This window comes from Chlamydotis macqueenii, chromosome Z, assembly GCF_036417535.1.
Source record: "Chlamydotis macqueenii isolate bChlMac1 chromosome Z, bChlMac1.mat, whole genome shotgun sequence".
Lineage (NCBI taxonomy): Eukaryota > Metazoa > Chordata > Aves > Otidiformes > Otididae > Chlamydotis > Chlamydotis macqueenii.
In genome coordinates this window covers 29,781,545-29,800,018 of record NC_141593.1, presented here as the reverse complement: position 1 = coordinate 29,800,018, position 18,474 = coordinate 29,781,545, and the positions used below count along the sequence as shown (strand labels likewise).

Below are 18,474 nucleotides of genomic sequence, written 5' to 3'. Positions count from 1 at the left end.
GAGGAAGACATAGTGCATATGGCATCTTTTAGAGCAGGAATAAATCCAACAATAGTCAAATATTTTAAATTGTTGCTAGAAAACAATGATATTCAAATAGAAAAATGTGAATACTTGTCTACTCAAATAAGGAGGCAACTTCATCAGATCTACTGGCTCTTGTTAATTGTATTGATGGTGTGATCCTACGCTGACTCAAGAGAGGATAGAAGCGTTGAGACAACGAAGGTCCCTGATTTGATCCTGCAACTGATGAGCTAGACTAGTATGTCCTATTTTAAAAGCTACTTTTGCCTCCCACTCATGCTTTTGTATGACCATTCTGTGAAACTTGTATTAGGACAAAGAAAATCAATCTCCATCTTGATTAGATCAGAATATTTTCTGTGGGAGATGACTAAACTCAGTTCTCACAGCTGTGTTCCTACAGTGGGCTTAATAGGGAAGAGGAGAATGAAACACTGTGAGGTAGAAGACATTTGCCACCCGTAAGTAACAGTCTGAAGACAGTCCTCTAAAGCTGATTAATATTACTGGAGACCAGTTTCCCCTGAACATAGCTCTAAAACATTCATATATATACATATATTTATGTATAAAAAAATAAGGCCAAAAACTTAGAAAGATACTGAAGAAAAATCAATCTGTGGTATACACTATTAAGTGGGAATATTGTCTGCAAGTGGTTCACTCTTGAAGTTTACTTTTATTCACCACTAACCCATCTGAATAAGCGTTTTTTTTTTCCCTTATAGCTGCACTGTTTTACAAACTTGAGGTTTACATTCATAAATGGGCATCATTTAAAGTAATTTGTTAGACATGAAGAGTAGCTTCCTCCTTTTCTGAACTAGTTAATTCTTCTGGAACTTGTTAAATTATTTTCAAATCTACCATACCCATAACATTCTTCTACCCATTTCCCATGAGGGTGTGTCTCTACACAATCTAGAACATGGAGCACCAAACTGTCATCAAGCATTAACCAAGACCGTACATATAATCATGCTGACACCTCTTTTTTTCAGAAGAGTGTCTAACTGAGCAGCCCCTATCCCATGAACAACCTCAGAAACTGCCATTTTATTTTCCTCAACACTAATAGAACTGTTTATGTGTTTAACTGTCAGACACAGCTCTGAGATCTGTTATTTTTCAAATCACTATGGTTTAGACTGTATTGAAAATAATTTTTTTTTTGTTTAAATTGTATTCAAATTATAGCATTTTTCCGAATGTCACTTAGCAAAAATTTCTGCATCTCCTTGATGGTCCTGGGTTTTACTTGCTGATTTGCTTTGTTTCCAAAACAAAGCACAAAATGCCTCATTGTTTATTCGAATTCTTGTCAAATAGCATTGATAGTACAATTGATGTAAACAATACAGGGATAAAGTGGTTAAGTGCAGCTCTTGCAACAGGTTTTATGAGCTAGCACATACTTCTAATCCTATTTTTGCTGTACGGCTCTGTAGCGCAGCAACAGAATGAAAGACACAGAAATTGTATAAATTATTTTACTTAATGGTACAGGAATAACATAAATATACAGAGAACCTGACTGGCGTTATTCTTCCTGCAATGCTATGAGTTTAAAGACAGTTTAAATGTTAGCTTAAAACTAGTATTTGTAACAACTAGTTTAGCTGAATGCATTTTTCATCCTTTGAAGTTACTCATTATTTCTGTACCATACGACATTAAAACCCTCTAGGAAGACATACTCCAATCAATCAACAGCAGTCTTGCAGGAACACTGTTTATGAATCCATTTTGTTGTGCTGCTGCAGCTTTCTGTGTCACAAGATTCTTGTGAATCTGGCTATGCTGTTGTCATGCAATTTGGCAAGAAAGAATGGAAAAAGGCAGAGGTAAGCAGCAGCCTGGCTTCAGCCTCGCAATGTGCCTGGTGATACAGATCCTTTCTGTATTGTTCCACCCCTGACGCACATGGGCCATTGCACAATATTGTAATCCTCCTCCGGGGAAACTGAAAGCTGATAATATAGCCCTGAGGTTTCAAAGATCAAAGAGAAACAGATAGCAAAAAGATGAACCAGAGCTAAATCACACTCTGCAACTGCAATAAACCTGGCCTTCCTATCCTGCGTATCTACTTACCTTTTTTACTATCATTCCTCTTGTATTTGTTCATAAATTTATACATATTGTTAAAATCAAACTGTGAAATAGAAACTGTCCATTTTCTGTCATCCTCTGCATTGCTTAAATCCATCAGAATGGCTCAGACCTCAGTATTAGTCTATCTAACAACAATTTGCATGGAACAAGCCATAATATCAGCTCATTTGGGCTTTTATCCTAGAAGTTCCATGGATTCTGAAAAATAACTTAAAATTTATGCACGGTCTCCAAAACTGAATAACCAACACCTCTATCCTGTTAATTTGGAGAAACTGAAATTCATTTCACAGTAAATTTAATTAATAGTACATTCACTTCAATTTATAGCTGTCCTGGTTCTGGCTAGGCTAGAGTTAATTTTCACCTGAGCTGGGAGAGGAAACAGAGCTGGTGGCCCCTGTGGCTGGGGGACACAGCTGGGATAGTTTACTCATTAGCCAGCAGCTGGGATAGTTTACCCAAATTGGCCAAAGGGCTGTTCCACCCAACCTGACATCATGCTCAGTATCTACATCGAGGAGGGTGCTGAGGGGAGTCTCCTGCCACCTGGGAGGAAACTGAGCACCAGGATCTGTTGTTAGCTCTTGTACTATAAATTGCTTGTTTCAGTATTTTCTGTTATTGGGTTTTGTTTGTTTTCCGTCTTAGTTTTGTTCTCTTCTGCTTTTATTTATTTTTTTTTTAAATTTCAACCAATGACTTCTGTCTTTTTTTTTTTTACCAATTCTCCTCTCTGTCCCACTGGTGGGTGGGGGGCATGAGCGAGAGACTGCGTATCTTGTTCCTGAGAGGGGCTTAAACTACGACAACAGCAAACAGGCATTCTGGTATTAATCATTAAATTAACAGGTACTTCTCACAACACAGACAAAACACACTAACTTCATCTGATTTTCACTGATAAGACTTCAAGTGGATTTCTGGCCCCCAGATTCACAACACAAAAAAGCAGGAAAAATCCAGGCCTGATTATTGTGCTTTTGCACAGAAAGGGTCCTCTTGCTGACTCTAGTTGAACTGCAGCAGCCATTTCTAAGTTTTCCCCTCAAATTAGGACCTGAGTTAAATTTACTATCCTATTTCATTGCTACTAGGTTACCTACCATGAGACAGTACTCTCTGTACTGATAAGAAAGCAGCTGAAGATGGTTTGAAAGGGAGGGAGTGCAGAACTAAGCACAGGGTGACCATGTTGTCAGGAAGAGTTAGTTAGCTCTTGTTGTACGGACCCAGGAGAGAAAAAGGCTCCCATGGTAGAGCAGGAAAGGTACCTCTGAATAGCTCTGAGGATAGAGCTTCAATGTCCCCAAGGCCATTCTGCACTTAATGCAAGTTGTTTCCTCTGCCTACCTTTGGTTAACATTAACTTTCAACTCCTCAGTCACGCTCACCAGTGATTGTTTCATAAGGAGCACGACTAATGTGATTACAACTAACACCTCCGATTTAGAAAAGCTCGTCATACTCACAAACAACATATCATAGCTGCAAACAGTTAATATATCTACCAACACCATCAAAGAGGAAATAGAAAAACAAATTGTTTGAAACAACTGCTGATCTCAAACGATTGCCAAACTGTGTTTTTCTTTTGGGAGCTGATAGTATACGGTAGTTAATGCAAATTTTTAGAAACACAAAATTAGGTTTCATATGTTCCAAGACAATTTGAATGAAAAAGAGAGTGGTAGCTAGTTTGCCACAGTCAGAATTTTATCTAAACAGGAACAGCAATTTACACAGTGCATTAGCATTTGAAAGAGCAGGCCTGATTCCCAGGAGTCCAATTCTGTTTTTGAATTGGTATAAATTCAGTGAAATCACCAGATTAACAGAATAGTTGCTGTAATTCAACAAATTTAGCCTTGGATCACAAAATGCATAGTATAAAAATACTTTCAATTTATGTATAATATGCTTATCCTTAAAATGTTACTGAATCTGCTCTTACAAAGTGAATGCTTTTATAAAAGGGAAACTGGAAGATAAATTGCATCCTGCATTTCTAAATACACCTAAAAATTTCTTTGTTTCCATTCAACTTAGAAAGTTACCATTTTAACCATTACATTGCCTTTCAGGAAAGTATTAATAACACAAATATAAGTGTAATGCTAATTGATAGATGCAGAATTGCCCAGAAGATCATAATTCAAACTCACATTGCAGAATGTGGCTTAGGATGTCCAGAGTGGTACTGAGCATCACAATAAGGGGCAGCACAGAGGACACTAAGGAAGCCTTAATTTGGGGTACAATGTACTCTTAGAGGAAAAAACTCAGTGTCAGCAGTAGGAAGGTGAAGTTGGCAAGGACACCTGGATGTCTGATTCACTGTGCCTGACTGAAATAAAAGACTCCTTTAGTGCAGTGGAGAACCCTTGCTTACGCTTACATTAAAGTTAGGTGAGACTCTGAATCCAACAGTACTACCTCGTATCCTGCCCACCTACATATTGGTGAAGGCCTAAAGGTTTAAAGTTCCCAGTAAATCAATTCCAGTCAGATGAGTACAAAGAGCAGCTCCTGTTCTCCTCCTCCCCTTGCCTCAGGACGTAACACATATAAAGGAAAACGCTCCTTCTTTCCTCCCCCGATTCTCCCCAAACACACATGGCAAGTCTGGAAATAATCTACTTTTGAAACACAGAACAAATATGGTAAATTATCAGATCTGAAAATCCTACAATTCCTGAGTTACCTCAAAAAAAAAAAAAAAGGTGGGAGGGGAAATAATACTCCCCTCCCACTCCCAGCAGTACCACCTCATGCCAATGGTTCCTGCGTGATTTCAGGGATTTAACTGTGCTCCACATGCTCATCATGGATGTACTGGTTGTGGTCCCAGACATGGATGCACACTCACTTTGCAAACACAAGAAGCATTGTAACATATTTGTGTCTCTCACCTGCTTCACGGCAAAGTCAGCAAACCCACCATACACTGCAAAGTAATGGTTTATCTTCCATTTTGTTTCTCCTGCTGAGCTGTGTGGGCACTACCTTCAACTCATCTAAAATCACTATCGATAAGGATCCATAAAGCATTCCATTATAAAGTGGAAAGGACATTATACACAGGAAACCGTGTAAAGATAATACTTCTGTTTGAAGCTCTAATATGCCTTTAATCTGTCCTGTATTCATTTTTTATGCTTATCTATTAAGTTGCCTGTCTTTCTACTGTAACAAGAAACAAAGAAAAAGCAAGAGCCACAGAAAAATCACTATGTTTTCCATAATGGAGTAAAGTGAAAGTAACTCACTTAAATCAATATGGTTATAGTACTGTACAACAAGTTTCAGATTAGAATCAGACTGGTGCATCTTTTGATGTTTTGCAGCTTCAAGAGTTAAACAATGGAATAAAAGCCTCCAGTCTGAAGCCTTAGAACTTAGTCTTTGCTTTTGAAAAAGTTTTATTTTAACTTAATAATATGCCAATTTTTACTAAGCACTTGCAAGTCCAGTGCAAAAGTTCACAGTTACAAAAATGTGTTAAAATAAATTTCTCAGCTCATATGAACTTGAAGTAAATTCTTCAAAACATATATACATATTTAACTTCTTGGAGTATTTCACAGAACAAGAATGCAAAATCCTACACATTTTTTACAAATCTATCTAACCATGAAAAGAAACCCAAGTTTTCTCCTCAGAGACATGTCATGCAGCTCTCAAACTTGCTTTTTAGATTTTTTTCAGACCTGTATGTCAATGGACACACCATACTAATTGCTGAGTAGTAAGTTCAACTATACAGTAGACAATTTTACAATGTTGCAAAAAAATTGTTCCAGCCCAACATGTGTAGCATATTATTCAGCTCAGAGACTCAATGCTGTCTCAGTTAAAAAAGAAAAAAAAAGGTTGCTAAATCTATTATAATTCATTAGGTCTCTTTTCCCACATCCCACAACTAGCTCTGAGGACTTTTTGACTAAGTTTATACCAAATACAATCTATGCTCTTGTTACCTTCAGAAATGCATTGCATGCTTTTATGCTTTTCTATTCCACATTCTCAAAAATCGCTGGTGATGGTGATACTGGAGTGCATCCAAAGTATTTACAGATTGCCCAGAAAGAGTGCAAATTCAACAGTTCTAATTTCCTTAGCCATTCTTTACAAATTTACATGGCAGTATAATAAAACTGAATAATACGCTATTATTTTCTGTCAGAAGTCTAATGGATGTTTCATAGATAAAAGAAGGCAGGTAAGCACTACTATTTAAAGTTTTGATTTGAACAGGTAGACAAGCAGAAAACAGTTGTCAGAAGAGATAAAGAGAGAAAGGCATACAGAAAAGAAACCACTGGAAAAAAAATGCTGGAAACTAGTCAGGAGTTTACTCATTTATAATGCCAGAGAAGGTTGATGAAGGAAAAGTTACATACGTCTGGTTTGTAGGGTCGATTTTCAAAAAAAAAAACACAGCATCCTTCAGAAATTACTAGGGCTAGAATCAAATATTCTAGTTTTTATATCCAGATGGACATTGATGAACTGTCAAGACTTACGTGCTAGCCACTCTTTCCAAACATCTATTGTTTAAGCAGCACGGTTTTTCAAAAGCAGTAGCAAAAGTATTAACATATACAGAAACTGAGAAGCTGATTGAGTGTCCACACAGACATATGCAGACACATATTTATTGCACCAGCGAAAGTCAGTAGCCATGGACAAAGTCATCAGGGAGAAGTTCTTGTAAGACTTTGTTCTTGAAGCTACATCCCAAGCACCAGCAATAACAGCCCCCCAAAGTGAGTTACCTTTTCTCACCTGCACATGCAAAAAGTCCCATCTACATAATGGCACATTATGGTTTTAAATTAACGTGCCCTTTGGCTAGCCTGCAGAGGAAATAATTTCTGAAGAACTGTCCAGCTAAATTCCATTTGTTCTATATCTCAAAGGAGGATGAAGTAAATCTGTGCTGTCTTTCATTAGTCTAATAATGCTCTCCCTTGGACAAACTGTATTCAGCCTGACCCCTTTACCTATACTTTACCCCAATTAGTTCACCTCATCTTGACCAACTTCTAAGATTAGAAATGTCTATTCAGCTTCAAGCCTCTGCCAGATGCCTACACCAGGAAGGATCATTCAGAATCTCAGTGACTCCACAATCATCAAGAAAGACAGGATAACTGGCAAGCCGACACACACAGTGTGTGTATACATCAGCGTGTGCATAAAGAGATGCTGAAGCTTTCATGTCATAATTTTGTAGAGGTGTAAACTGCGCATTTGTCAGCTAGGACATAGGTAGAGGATTGCCAAGAAGGTCTCTGGCTGAGAAAAGGTGAAACCATGACAATAAAGAATTCAGTGTCAGTAGAGGACCAAGGCATTTACTGGAGCAAGTGGCCTGGAAGGATGTCTACCATTTCAGGAGAGGTGTGCTCAGCTCTCCTGTAATCAGATCTCCTCACAGACTCAAAGCACGCTTGACTCTGCTATTATTTTTTTCTTCCTCTCTTCCTTGCAATCGATATAATTTGGTAGGACCTTTCTGCCTCAAACCAAGTATTCTGCAAGGCCTCTCTGTTTAGCTGGGATTTTAATAAGGTTATATGGGAACAACTTCATTCTTATTTCTAATTTCAGGTTACATATATATATGCATATATATTTTAATTATATGTGCTGATAAGCCATTATTGACAGCCACATATGTAGAAAAAAAAATAAAATTCCTGGCTAAATACCTAGAATATTAATTTCTAGCAAATTGCCAAGATATGCCAGTGGAGATATGTGTACCAGGTACTAACAGGAAAAAAAGAACAACAACCACAACAAAAAAAAGCAACTGTGGCACACCCTCTTTAAACGAGCAGGCCAAAGAACTGCGACATTTCCTGATGCACAATCTGTAAAGGGACAGTACTCCTCCTGGTGCTGAGCTAGGGACTGTGTGACGAGGTACGGAGCATTAATCCTTCACAAAGTGGCAAGTGGTGCGCACACACATGCTGTCTGTTGGTAATACTTACTCAGGACTGCAGCATAGGCACTCCCCACATGTGTGCAGCATCGTGAAACTAACTGCTAAAGCTGTCATCTCACCTCCTCGAAGATATCATTTACTGTTCCCCTCATCCCTCACTGCAGTCTTACCGTGACTTACAGAGGAAGTTGTCCTGCTATTTCTTCCACCAAAAAATTGTACTCCTATACTTCTTTACACCTTCTTACAGCTGCTGGGTTGACGGAAAGCTGACTGGTCAGCACATCAACAAGCTATCTAATGGGTTTAACCATTGTAATTGAGGAATTTCTAAGAAGTTCTGACAAGGTAGAAATCAGGTATAGTACCCAAGCAATAACTTGAAATAAAAAATCTATTTAGCTATGCCTACCTCTAACACCTACACTTAAAAAAACCCAAACCCTGATATATTTAGCAACTGCTAAAAGTAACCAAGAAAAATACAGAGAGAACAAGGTATATCCTGCTTTGGTAATTATTGCATGCTTACACACCAACAGAGTTTCATGAAGCTTCGAGACTGAAATTTCCCTGCTCCCTATTTTCCTCCTTAAAAATAAATCACTGTGTCTGAACATTGGAATTGTGGTCTATTGTGAGCTGAGATGAAATTATGTAGTGGATTCAGCACATACTGGAAAAGCAGAAAGCTCCTGCTATCTTTGTGAGCTAGTTGAAAAGTGAAAATAGATTAGAAAAATAAGTTCTTCAATAGGCAGCAACATTGCTTTCACACCAGATTTGATGAATAAGTCCTCCCAGAGGCACTAACACCTGATATGCACATTGCATGGATTAGCAAGTTTTCATCCAGGCAGAAAAAAAAAAAACTTTTTTTTTTTTCCCCCCTTCCAGTAACTGCTGCAGGTATATTATCTAATGAAAATACAAGAAGATTTCTTTAAGGAATGTGAAATTCGTTTGGTGTTTCCATCAAACAATTACATGTTGTTCATCCACTATCTGAGAAGCACTGAGGCATATCCAGACCTGATTACATTTGCTCTTAGCTCTAGATCAGACCACCTCACTAGGGCGGCAAGCCGTTCCTCATCTCTGCCTTAGTAGACCCTTGACGCAGGCATACAGAAAAGAGGAGTTTCTAATAACAATACCACCACATTTGCTTAATATCTTGATCATCCTAAATCAGAATGTCTTTGATCATTAATGGAGCCTTCCGGAGTGTTTCGAATTAAAGGATAATTTTTCAAAGACATGTAAGAGGGATTTGCTGACTGTCTTCTATTCAGAGCAGTGGGAGGTAAACAGCTCAATCCTCACACACTGCTCTGAAATGTACCCTTTCAAATGCCGTATTTTCAAAAGGCATCTGACTTTTCAATAACTACAAATCTTCTAAGAACAACAGTATCATTTCCACTGATGTACCTGTCAGCTAATACTACTTCCAGGAAAAAGTCAGGTCTGCAGAAAACAGAAGAGCTCAAAGACTTCCACGGGAGACCAGTATGGAGCACTCCCAGGAGTCATACCCCTTAAGCTGCAAAGTGTGTATTCTTTTCCACCCCATGTATGCCAGACTCTACCCCTCTACATACAGAACAGGACACAGGGCTAAGTGAAAAGTGTCCTTGCCGCAAACAGCACTTTTGCGTACCAGAGTTCACTGAAGGCTCTAACTTTTAGAGATTATTAGCAGGAGGTACACCAAAAATACCGGTTCAGCACAATAATGACTCAGAGGAGCATGAAGGCAAATTAGCATTAGAGTCATATTGTAAGAAAGATGTCAAGTGGCACCTGATGAAGACAATGAAGGTCAACATTCAATGAATTCTTTGCAAATGTGGAGGGAAACAAAATCTTTCCCCAACTGTCTGCAAATTTTATTCATATGTGCTAACTGAGTGCACAATGTGGTCTTTAACAGTTCTGAGGAATATGGTAGTTCATGTAAATGCTTAAGGGAAATCAAAATATCAATTGCTTTTTTGGAAATGCAATAAACTACACATTCTTCTCCCTGAAGATTTTTATCATTAATAATGTAATCTCACAAACTAAATATCAGAAGGTGTAAACAAGTTGTTAGAACAGATTCTTAAGAGCTGTTCTTCCCATTACAACAGGATTTTTCTATTCTGCAAGGAATTTTTACAAGTTATCTCTGAGAGACAGAGAAGGATAGATGGAATTCCCACTCTCATATCCTTTATTAAATACATATTTCTTATTTAAATAAAGATTTTCTAAGATTATTTCTGATTCATTTGGTCAAATGGCAAAGACTAATTAAAACAACCAAGGTTTGGAAGCCCATTAGAAAATAATCATTCTCAGCAGTAAAAGTAACAAACATAAACTGAATATTATGACATTATCTCCTCAAGGTAAAAAGAAGCAGTTCAAGAGGTTCCAAGTCTCTAATTAAAAAAAAAAAAAACAACCAACAACCAAAACCTACAAACAAAAACACAAAACCAAAACAAACCAGAAAGAACAGGTATCTAGGAAAGTACTTACTACAATGTCTTCAGGAAAAGTATCCAGACTGAAAGAGCCATCATCAAACATGACTTCATAGAAAAGTTGAGATGTCACTCCTATGACTCTGGAACTATAGTATCTTGTATTCCTGTGTTTCGTGATGACAGTCTGCCCAACGGTAATGGCCTTCTCACATGCTTTAGCTCTCTTGAAAAAAAAGGAAGAATTTAAAAGGAAAAGTAGTTTTAAAATACCATTTTAAAGCTTACTCATCAGAAATTTATCAGTGTCAAAATGGAGTCGATAACTGTTCACCACTTAATATAAAAACTTAAAATGCAAAATCATTCCTTCCAATCATGATCACACAAATTTGTTTTACATACAAAGTTCCTGCATTTGATGAGAAAATAAACAGCATCTGAAGAATAACAAATTACAGCACTCAAAAATATTTTTGCAACTGCTGTCTTCTAACTCTTCTGTATTAGATCAATAACTCTTACACAATTGGCAATATTTGTAAATTTTATTTGTAGAATAATTTGTAGAATTTGCTTGAAGAGGTAAGATGTAATGAACCCAGACTATGGTCTTGCATTGCTTTAGACAATTGGATTTTTAAGTACTGTATTTCAGTATGATTATACATAATTGCTTAATATTTTGCTGAATGGGATGCAGTAACTAAATGCATATCCAGTTCTTGTCAGAGCTGTCTACAGCAGCGTATCTGAGTAATTTCTTAACTCATACCGTGCAGAACTTTTGCTTTAAAACTTCAGACAACATTGGCCACTCTTCCTCAGTTATGTATGTAATCAATCAGTAACAATAATTTTTTTTCATTTCTCACTTTTAATTCCCTGGCATTAGTTATGTCAATCAGAAGAGTAGCAGGGTTGTTAATCTATGCAAAAATTCTACATCAATAACTGCTTGATGGATTCTATAAATAAAAAAAGAACAGAACCTTGTAAGTGAGCAAATGCTGAGAAGCTCACATGATGCAGACAGCTGTAACATCTCAGCTCCCAATTAATGTACCACCATGAACCTTTCATTTAAAAAGCAACTTCCTTCACCAGGAAAAATAAAATCAAGAAACTCTCATTGTAGTAAAACAAGGAAGGCAATTCTTTCTTCTGATCCTGACTGTCTATTCATCACCTCACAAAGGTTCATTTGTTAACACAGAAGTGAGTTACTGGGACTTTGGCTAGATCTGAACAGTTGAACTTTTCTTATAATGGAAGATGCTACTACAAGGGGCAACTATGCTGGTATATATTAGGCATAAAATATTTTTTTATTAGAAATGCTTATATAAACAGCAGTCAAATACTTTATTAAATACGCTAAAGTAATTAATCAATTTCCTAGCACTGCTTTTCAAACCTTCAGAGACAGTGAATTCTTCAATCAATATAATAATCTTTAAAAGTGTGTGAAAATCTGGCAAATGCAGCAGCTGTAGAATTTTTAGCACGAATATCAAAGGGAGAACCAAGGACAGTATGAGTTCTTTTTGTTAGACTCCAAGAAGTAACAGTAATGTCAATGCTTTTGGGGAAGCACAAAAACCCACCCTAAACTTGAACACTTCTGTTTTTGCAGAGACTGTAGTCAGTATCAGGACTCTTTCTTGGAGCAATTTCTGAGATTTAGAATTCTTAAACATCTCTGTCCTGCAAACTAAGGGCAAACCAAGTACAAATACTCTCTAACATTTCTGGAGACAGTGCACTAAATCTTTGTGTGTCAGAGCTGTGCCTGACAGACGCATTTGGAGGATTTAGTTGAGGTCACCTCAGATAGTAAAACCCAATTATGTTTCTAAAGCATTTTCAAGTTTAGCTAGAAACAATGTTCTGAGTATACTCTCAACTTATTTAACTATTTACATGAATAAGAAAATTTTTTCTTCCTCATTTTACCTGTTCATAGTTAGACTAAGTAGCAGAATTAACTACATAAATAACAATTTACTGGTATTATCACAGAAGTCATAACATGTCACTTAGCACTTTTTATCCGATCTTGAAACATACGTAAACATAAATGTTAATTTAGATTTCAATTCTTTACTTTAATCTATTCAGTTATTTGCAGTGAGACGATCAGAAGTAAATTGGAGAGTATTAATTGATTTATGTACATGAGACAATAGAAAAAGTTTGATATTACAGAAGCCCAAGGAGAAATATCTCTATTAAATGTGTAACTGTTTTTAAAGCCTGAAGATGGAACTCTTCACAGAAGATGGAAGGCAAAATGTAATATTCTAAGAGACAATAAAGGCTCATTTAATGATAAAATTTTCAGAGAAGGAATGCCATTGCTCATTAGAACAAATAATAAAAACCAGAAATGCATCCTAGCTCTAGGACATTATTTTTAGTATGTCACTTTGGTAGGGTTCTTGATTTGTTTTTCAGAAAAAAATATTGACAAGCACACTCTGTAATTGATTGCATGTCCCAGAAAACATTTCCTGTCAGAAAATCTTAAGAATTTATTGATGTTAAGAATGTCATTTTTGATCAGAAAGGACAGCTGTTATGTAAGGGAGTCTATCAGATTAAAGAAAAAGCTGTGGTAGTTACGAGATTATTGAGAAAGCTGTGGTTTAAAAAGTATGATTTTCTTTAACAGTACCTAAGCTAAGGATGAACTAAGATAGCAACAAAAACACAGAAAACAACCAGATACAAAGAAAAAAAGTTAACTTCCCCTTCGATGTGCAAACTTAAAAAAGATAAGAGGGAAAATTACTTTCTCCTTCATTTTCTGTATGGAAGGACAAAAAAATATTGTTAAATATATAAACTACGTGTATATGAAATAATAATAATTATCATGAAATAGGCATCTGATTTATAGATAAATATTTAGAAAATGTATCTATCTACAAATTTTAATCAAGGATCCTTAAAATTTTGAGACTTACTTGATACAGTAACATAACTCTTATTTCATCATTTCAAGCTTATTCCTCAGAATTCTAATTTAGGCATAGAAATTATGTATGACATTTCAAAAAATACACTAGCTCATGATTTTTTAATAACACGTCCTTCCTACGGCATGCCTTAGTCTGTCTGAAATTTTAAGAGGCTGACAGTAGTTAGTAGACAGTGTCAAAGAATGACACTGCATTACGTAGATATTCAATAGAAAAAGGATCTACGGTTTTCATTTGAGAGCATCCCTGCGTGCTACAGAGCTAAGAACTGGCCGATAATAGCAGAAGATATTTTGAAGTAGCGGAAAAAACAGCAGGTTTTTGCAACTCCTATCTAGTAGGATTTTGTAACTCCTATTTTTGCCCTATCTGAAGACAGCTAGTCTTTCAAAATGCATGTAACAGGCTGCCTAGAGCTCCAGTTCTGATCACACTTTCAAAATTAAACATCACCTGTGAGTATATTTGCCTCCTGCTGTCTTTCTCTGACCCTCAATGCTGTCTTTGCTAATCTTGTATGGGTCCTTCAGGGTTTTTTTCCTGTTAGTATAGTTCCATAAAAACAGGTCCGGTGAGGTTCCTACTGTCTGGAACAGGGGAAACAAAACTCTGATTTTCCAGATGAGAAACAAGGAAGCCCCAGGGAACTACAGGCTGGTCAGTCTCACCTCTGTGCCTGGCAAGGTCATGGAGTAGACCCTTCTGGAAACCACACTAAGGCACATGGAAAATAAGGAGGTGATTGGTGACAGCCAATGATTTCACTAAGGGCAAATTGTGCCTCACCAATTTTGGTGACCTTCTATGATGGGGTTACAGCACCAGTGGACAAGGGACAACCAACTGATCTCATCTACCTGGACTTCTGCAAAGCATTTGACACTGTCCTGCACAACATCCTTCTCTCTAAACTGGAGAGACATGGTGTTGATGGATGGACAACTTGGAAAAGGATTGGCTGGATGGCCACACTCAAAGAGTTGTGGTCAACGGCTCGATGTACAACTGGAGACCAGTGACGAGTGGCATTCCTCAGGGGTGGGTATTGGGACGGGCCCTTTTTAACATCTTTGTTGGCAACATGGACAGTGGGATAGAGTGCACCCTCAGCAACTTCGCCGACGACACCAGGCTGTGTGGTACGGTCGATACACTGGAGGGAAGGTATGCCATCCAGAGGGACCTTGAGGCTGGAGAGGTGGGCCTATGCAAACCTCATGAAGCTCAACAAGGCCAAGTGCAAGGTCCTGCAGAGGGGTTGGGGCAATCCCAAGCACAAATACAGGCTGGGTGGAGAATGGATTGAGAGAAGCCCTGAGAACAAGGACTTGGGGATACTGGTGGACAATAAGCTCAACATGAGCCACCAATGCACGCTCACAGCTCACAAAGCCAACTGCATCTTGGGCTGCATCAAAAGAAGAGTGGCCAGCAGGCTGAGGGAGGGGATTCTCCCCCTCTGCTCTGCTCTCCTGAGACCCCACCTGGAATACTGCATCCAGCTCTGGAGCCCCCAGCGTAAGAAGGACGTAGACCTGCAAGTCCAGAGGAGAGCCACAAAGATGATCAGAGGGCTGGAGCACCTCTCTTATGAGGAAAGGCTGAGAGAGTTGGGGCTGTTCAGCCTGAAGAAGAGAAAGCTCTGGAGAGACCTTATAGAGGTCTTCCAGTACCTCAAGGGGGCTTATAAGAAAGACAAGGAGAAACTTCAGCAGGGCCTGTTGTGATAGGACATGGGGTAATGGTTTTAAAATAGGAGGAAGCAAATTCAGACTAGATATAAGGAAAAAAAATTACGATGAAGGTGGTAAAACACTGGAACAGATTGCCCAGAGAGGTGGTAGAAGCCCCATCTCTAGAGATGTTTAAGGTCAGGCTAGATGGCCTCTGAGCAACCTGATCTAGTTGAAGGTGCCCCTGCTCCTTGCAGGGGGATTGAACTAGATGACCTTTTGAACCCGAACTATTCTATGATTCTAGGATTCCTTTTTCTCATATTCTTATGTATGAAAGAGTTATTTTAATCAAAACAAATCCATTTGCAGCAACTATTCTCAACCATACTTCCAAGTGTTCTAGCAGTTTGATGACAAAAAGGTGTCAGGGATGTTTCATGACCAGATATATGCACAGTCAAAGAGTAAAAATGAAAAAAACATGACCTACTGTCTGTAAGTAGTAAATAGCATAACCTTCCTTGCGTATTGACACTCCAATTTACATAACAAAATAATAAGGGAATAATAAAAAACATTATGTATAAACCAACTTCTGTGCTAGCAAAGTTTTGTGTTATATCTAAAGCTGTACCTTCAGGAAATAAGAGGTATGCTTAGTTTTGAGTCCGTGTGCCTCCAAAGAATGCATTTTTGAGAAGTCACATCAACATTTAAAAACTCCAGTTCTTCATATTTGTATATTTACTTCACTTAGAAGCACTATATGGATGCAAGGATTATGCTTTCCCTCTTGTTTGTCTTTTTAATGTTTTTTTCCTTAGAGACCCACCAGTGTTTTCCACAGGTGACATTAAAATAGCTTTCTAGGAAAAAATCTTGAAGACAATACAGAATCTGATCCCCAATGAAAGACTTGTGAAAGTACATTGATGAGTAATTTGGACACAATTTGCTTGAGATCACAGCCATAAGTAATCTGGATGCATACTCCTCCTCATCATTGCAATAAGGCCTTGCCTGAGGTTAAGAGATACACTAATATCAGTAGTAATACACATTTATCTGTACATAGGTAGGTTTTTTGTTGAGTACTCTCATTTATTTACGTATTACACTACCACTATAGATATATGTTACAATTTTTCCTAGTGACAGAAGCCATCCTCTGGTTGTTGAGTTTTGGGTTGTTTGGTATTCTTTTTTAAACTTGAAGAAAGTAGCAATCACAGGTATTCACTATGCAATTAGGCACAGTATCTGGAGGCAACATTTGTGAAAAATCAGACAATTTTAATTTTGTTTACTTGAAATAGGGAGAAATAATAGCATCCTTCCTTTGTGTACAATGTTTTCAACTGCTAAATACCAGAAGGGATATTTTTTCTTGCTGAAAAAAACAATCATCTATATGATTCCTGTAAAAATTTGCAAAGTGAGTATAATAATTCAGTCTGCAGTCCCCTGCTCTGCTTTCAAGCAAGGAAGTTAAAACAACAGAGAAACAAAAGAAGTTCATCAGAAGTAGGATACATTGCTATGCCTAATGGTGAAGAGCAATGTAATTTCTGCATGAAGGAACAGCTAATAGCTAAGAAAAGCATAGCAAGAAAATCAGTGGTGAAAAAAACTTCCAAAGGCTTAAAGATGCAATTAGATTAACTATCCAAAAGACAGAGTCTAAAACCAAACATATGCAAACATGTGGTAATCTCCTTTGTCTCAGGAGTAAGTTAAGAATTTCACAGAAAAAGATTCTTTAACTTACTATCTGACCTTTCCAAGTTTTGGCTCAATGGAAAACACAGAAGCATATTTTTTCTTTCTCTTTTGCAAATCTGATTTTGATTTGAGCCACACGAAATAAGTTAATAATACAGATTTTTTTTTCAAAAAGATTGGTGCTGAGTTTCAGGAAAGGACATGATAGTCCAAGTCCAAGATACTTTGAACTTCCTTCACACAACTTCTTAAGCAGTAGCCACATAAAATCCTGTTTCTTCATAGTTGGGGGAGGTTTTGTTTTCTTTGACACCACCTAATATAGAGCAAGAAAATCACTAAGAAAAAATTAATTTTATGGCATTCCATATTACTCTATTACTATTGTGTTTTTTTCAGATGAGTATGTGTTTTATTTCTTACCATTCAAAAGAATACCTATTTAATAACTTCTTTTCTGTTCCAGAGAAAGTGTACACTAGGAAAGTTACGTGCTACAGTCTGCACTGTTTTACATTAGGTTGAAAGTATAAATTCTGCTTAAACAACCTACCTGGTTTTTATTAATATTTTGTAGGTATTTCTATTCATAACTACCATGAACACAGAAATGCCAGAAAAAAACCCCTTTTTAGAACAGCTGTACTACTCTATTATGTGCTGTATAAACACAGAATAAATAATCCCAAACTTCAGCACATTTACCATTTAGTACCATAAAAGAGAATAAGGTGAAGAAAATCACATACATTGTTTAACAGTATAAGGGAATGCCAGCTTCAGAGACAGACACATTAGAGAAAGGTGGAAAAATTAAAGGGCTGAGGAAGTGGCTGCAATACACATATGAAATGGGAATAGAAGAAAGTATTATGCAGTAAGTCCTATTTGATCAGGGAATGATATCGCAGCTCCTGATGCATATCCCATAAAGACTTGTCCCAAACAAAATTGTCACAGAAAATATCCAGGAAGAACAGCCCTATTGGAACAGCCCTCTATTTTAACCCAGTAACTTTAAACTAATGATAATGTTGTCCAAGAAAGCCAAGAAATGTATCTTAAATTGCCTGTACACATACAGGTTTAAGTTGTTAGTTTTTCAAAATGAATTAATTTTCTTGAAAAATGTTTGAAGAAACTAAAACCACATGAAGTGTACTGGTGCTATATGTTAATTCATTTTGGAAAACAAAAATCTTAAATAGGCTTGACTTTCTGTGGAAGTTTTAAACAGGGACACAAAATTTGTTTTCCTTTTTAAAGACCACCAGCAGATTGAACACTCAGGACGGATTACTGTAGTTGGGAGGCATTACATTTTACTACAATTGCAAGAAAATCTTTCTCTTGAGTAATCTTATCATTAAGACCAATGATTCACTGACAACCTCTTGAAAGAAAGACATATATTATGCAGACATTACCTGGGTTTATTTCTTTCACTTCTAATGTATAAAGGAGATCGAAAGTTTGCAACTTGTGAATTCTCAACGACTAACTTACCAAGCTATATC

General features: G+C 37.2%; 1 protein-coding gene across 5 annotated transcripts in view; it reads right to left on the bottom strand.

The window, feature by feature from the left end:
• The window catches only part of KDM4C (lysine demethylase 4C), a 270,730-nt gene that overhangs the window by 13,650 nt on the left and 238,606 nt on the right, over nt 1-18,474 (bottom strand). For all 5 annotated transcript variants that reach the window (XM_086771274.1, XM_086771271.1, XM_086771272.1 and 2 more), the window contains one exon: nt 10,631-10,801. In XM_086771274.1, coding sequence (XP_086627400.1) covers nt 10,631-10,801 — 171 coding nt within the window. The remainder of the gene's footprint in view (nt 1-10,630; nt 10,802-18,474) is intronic.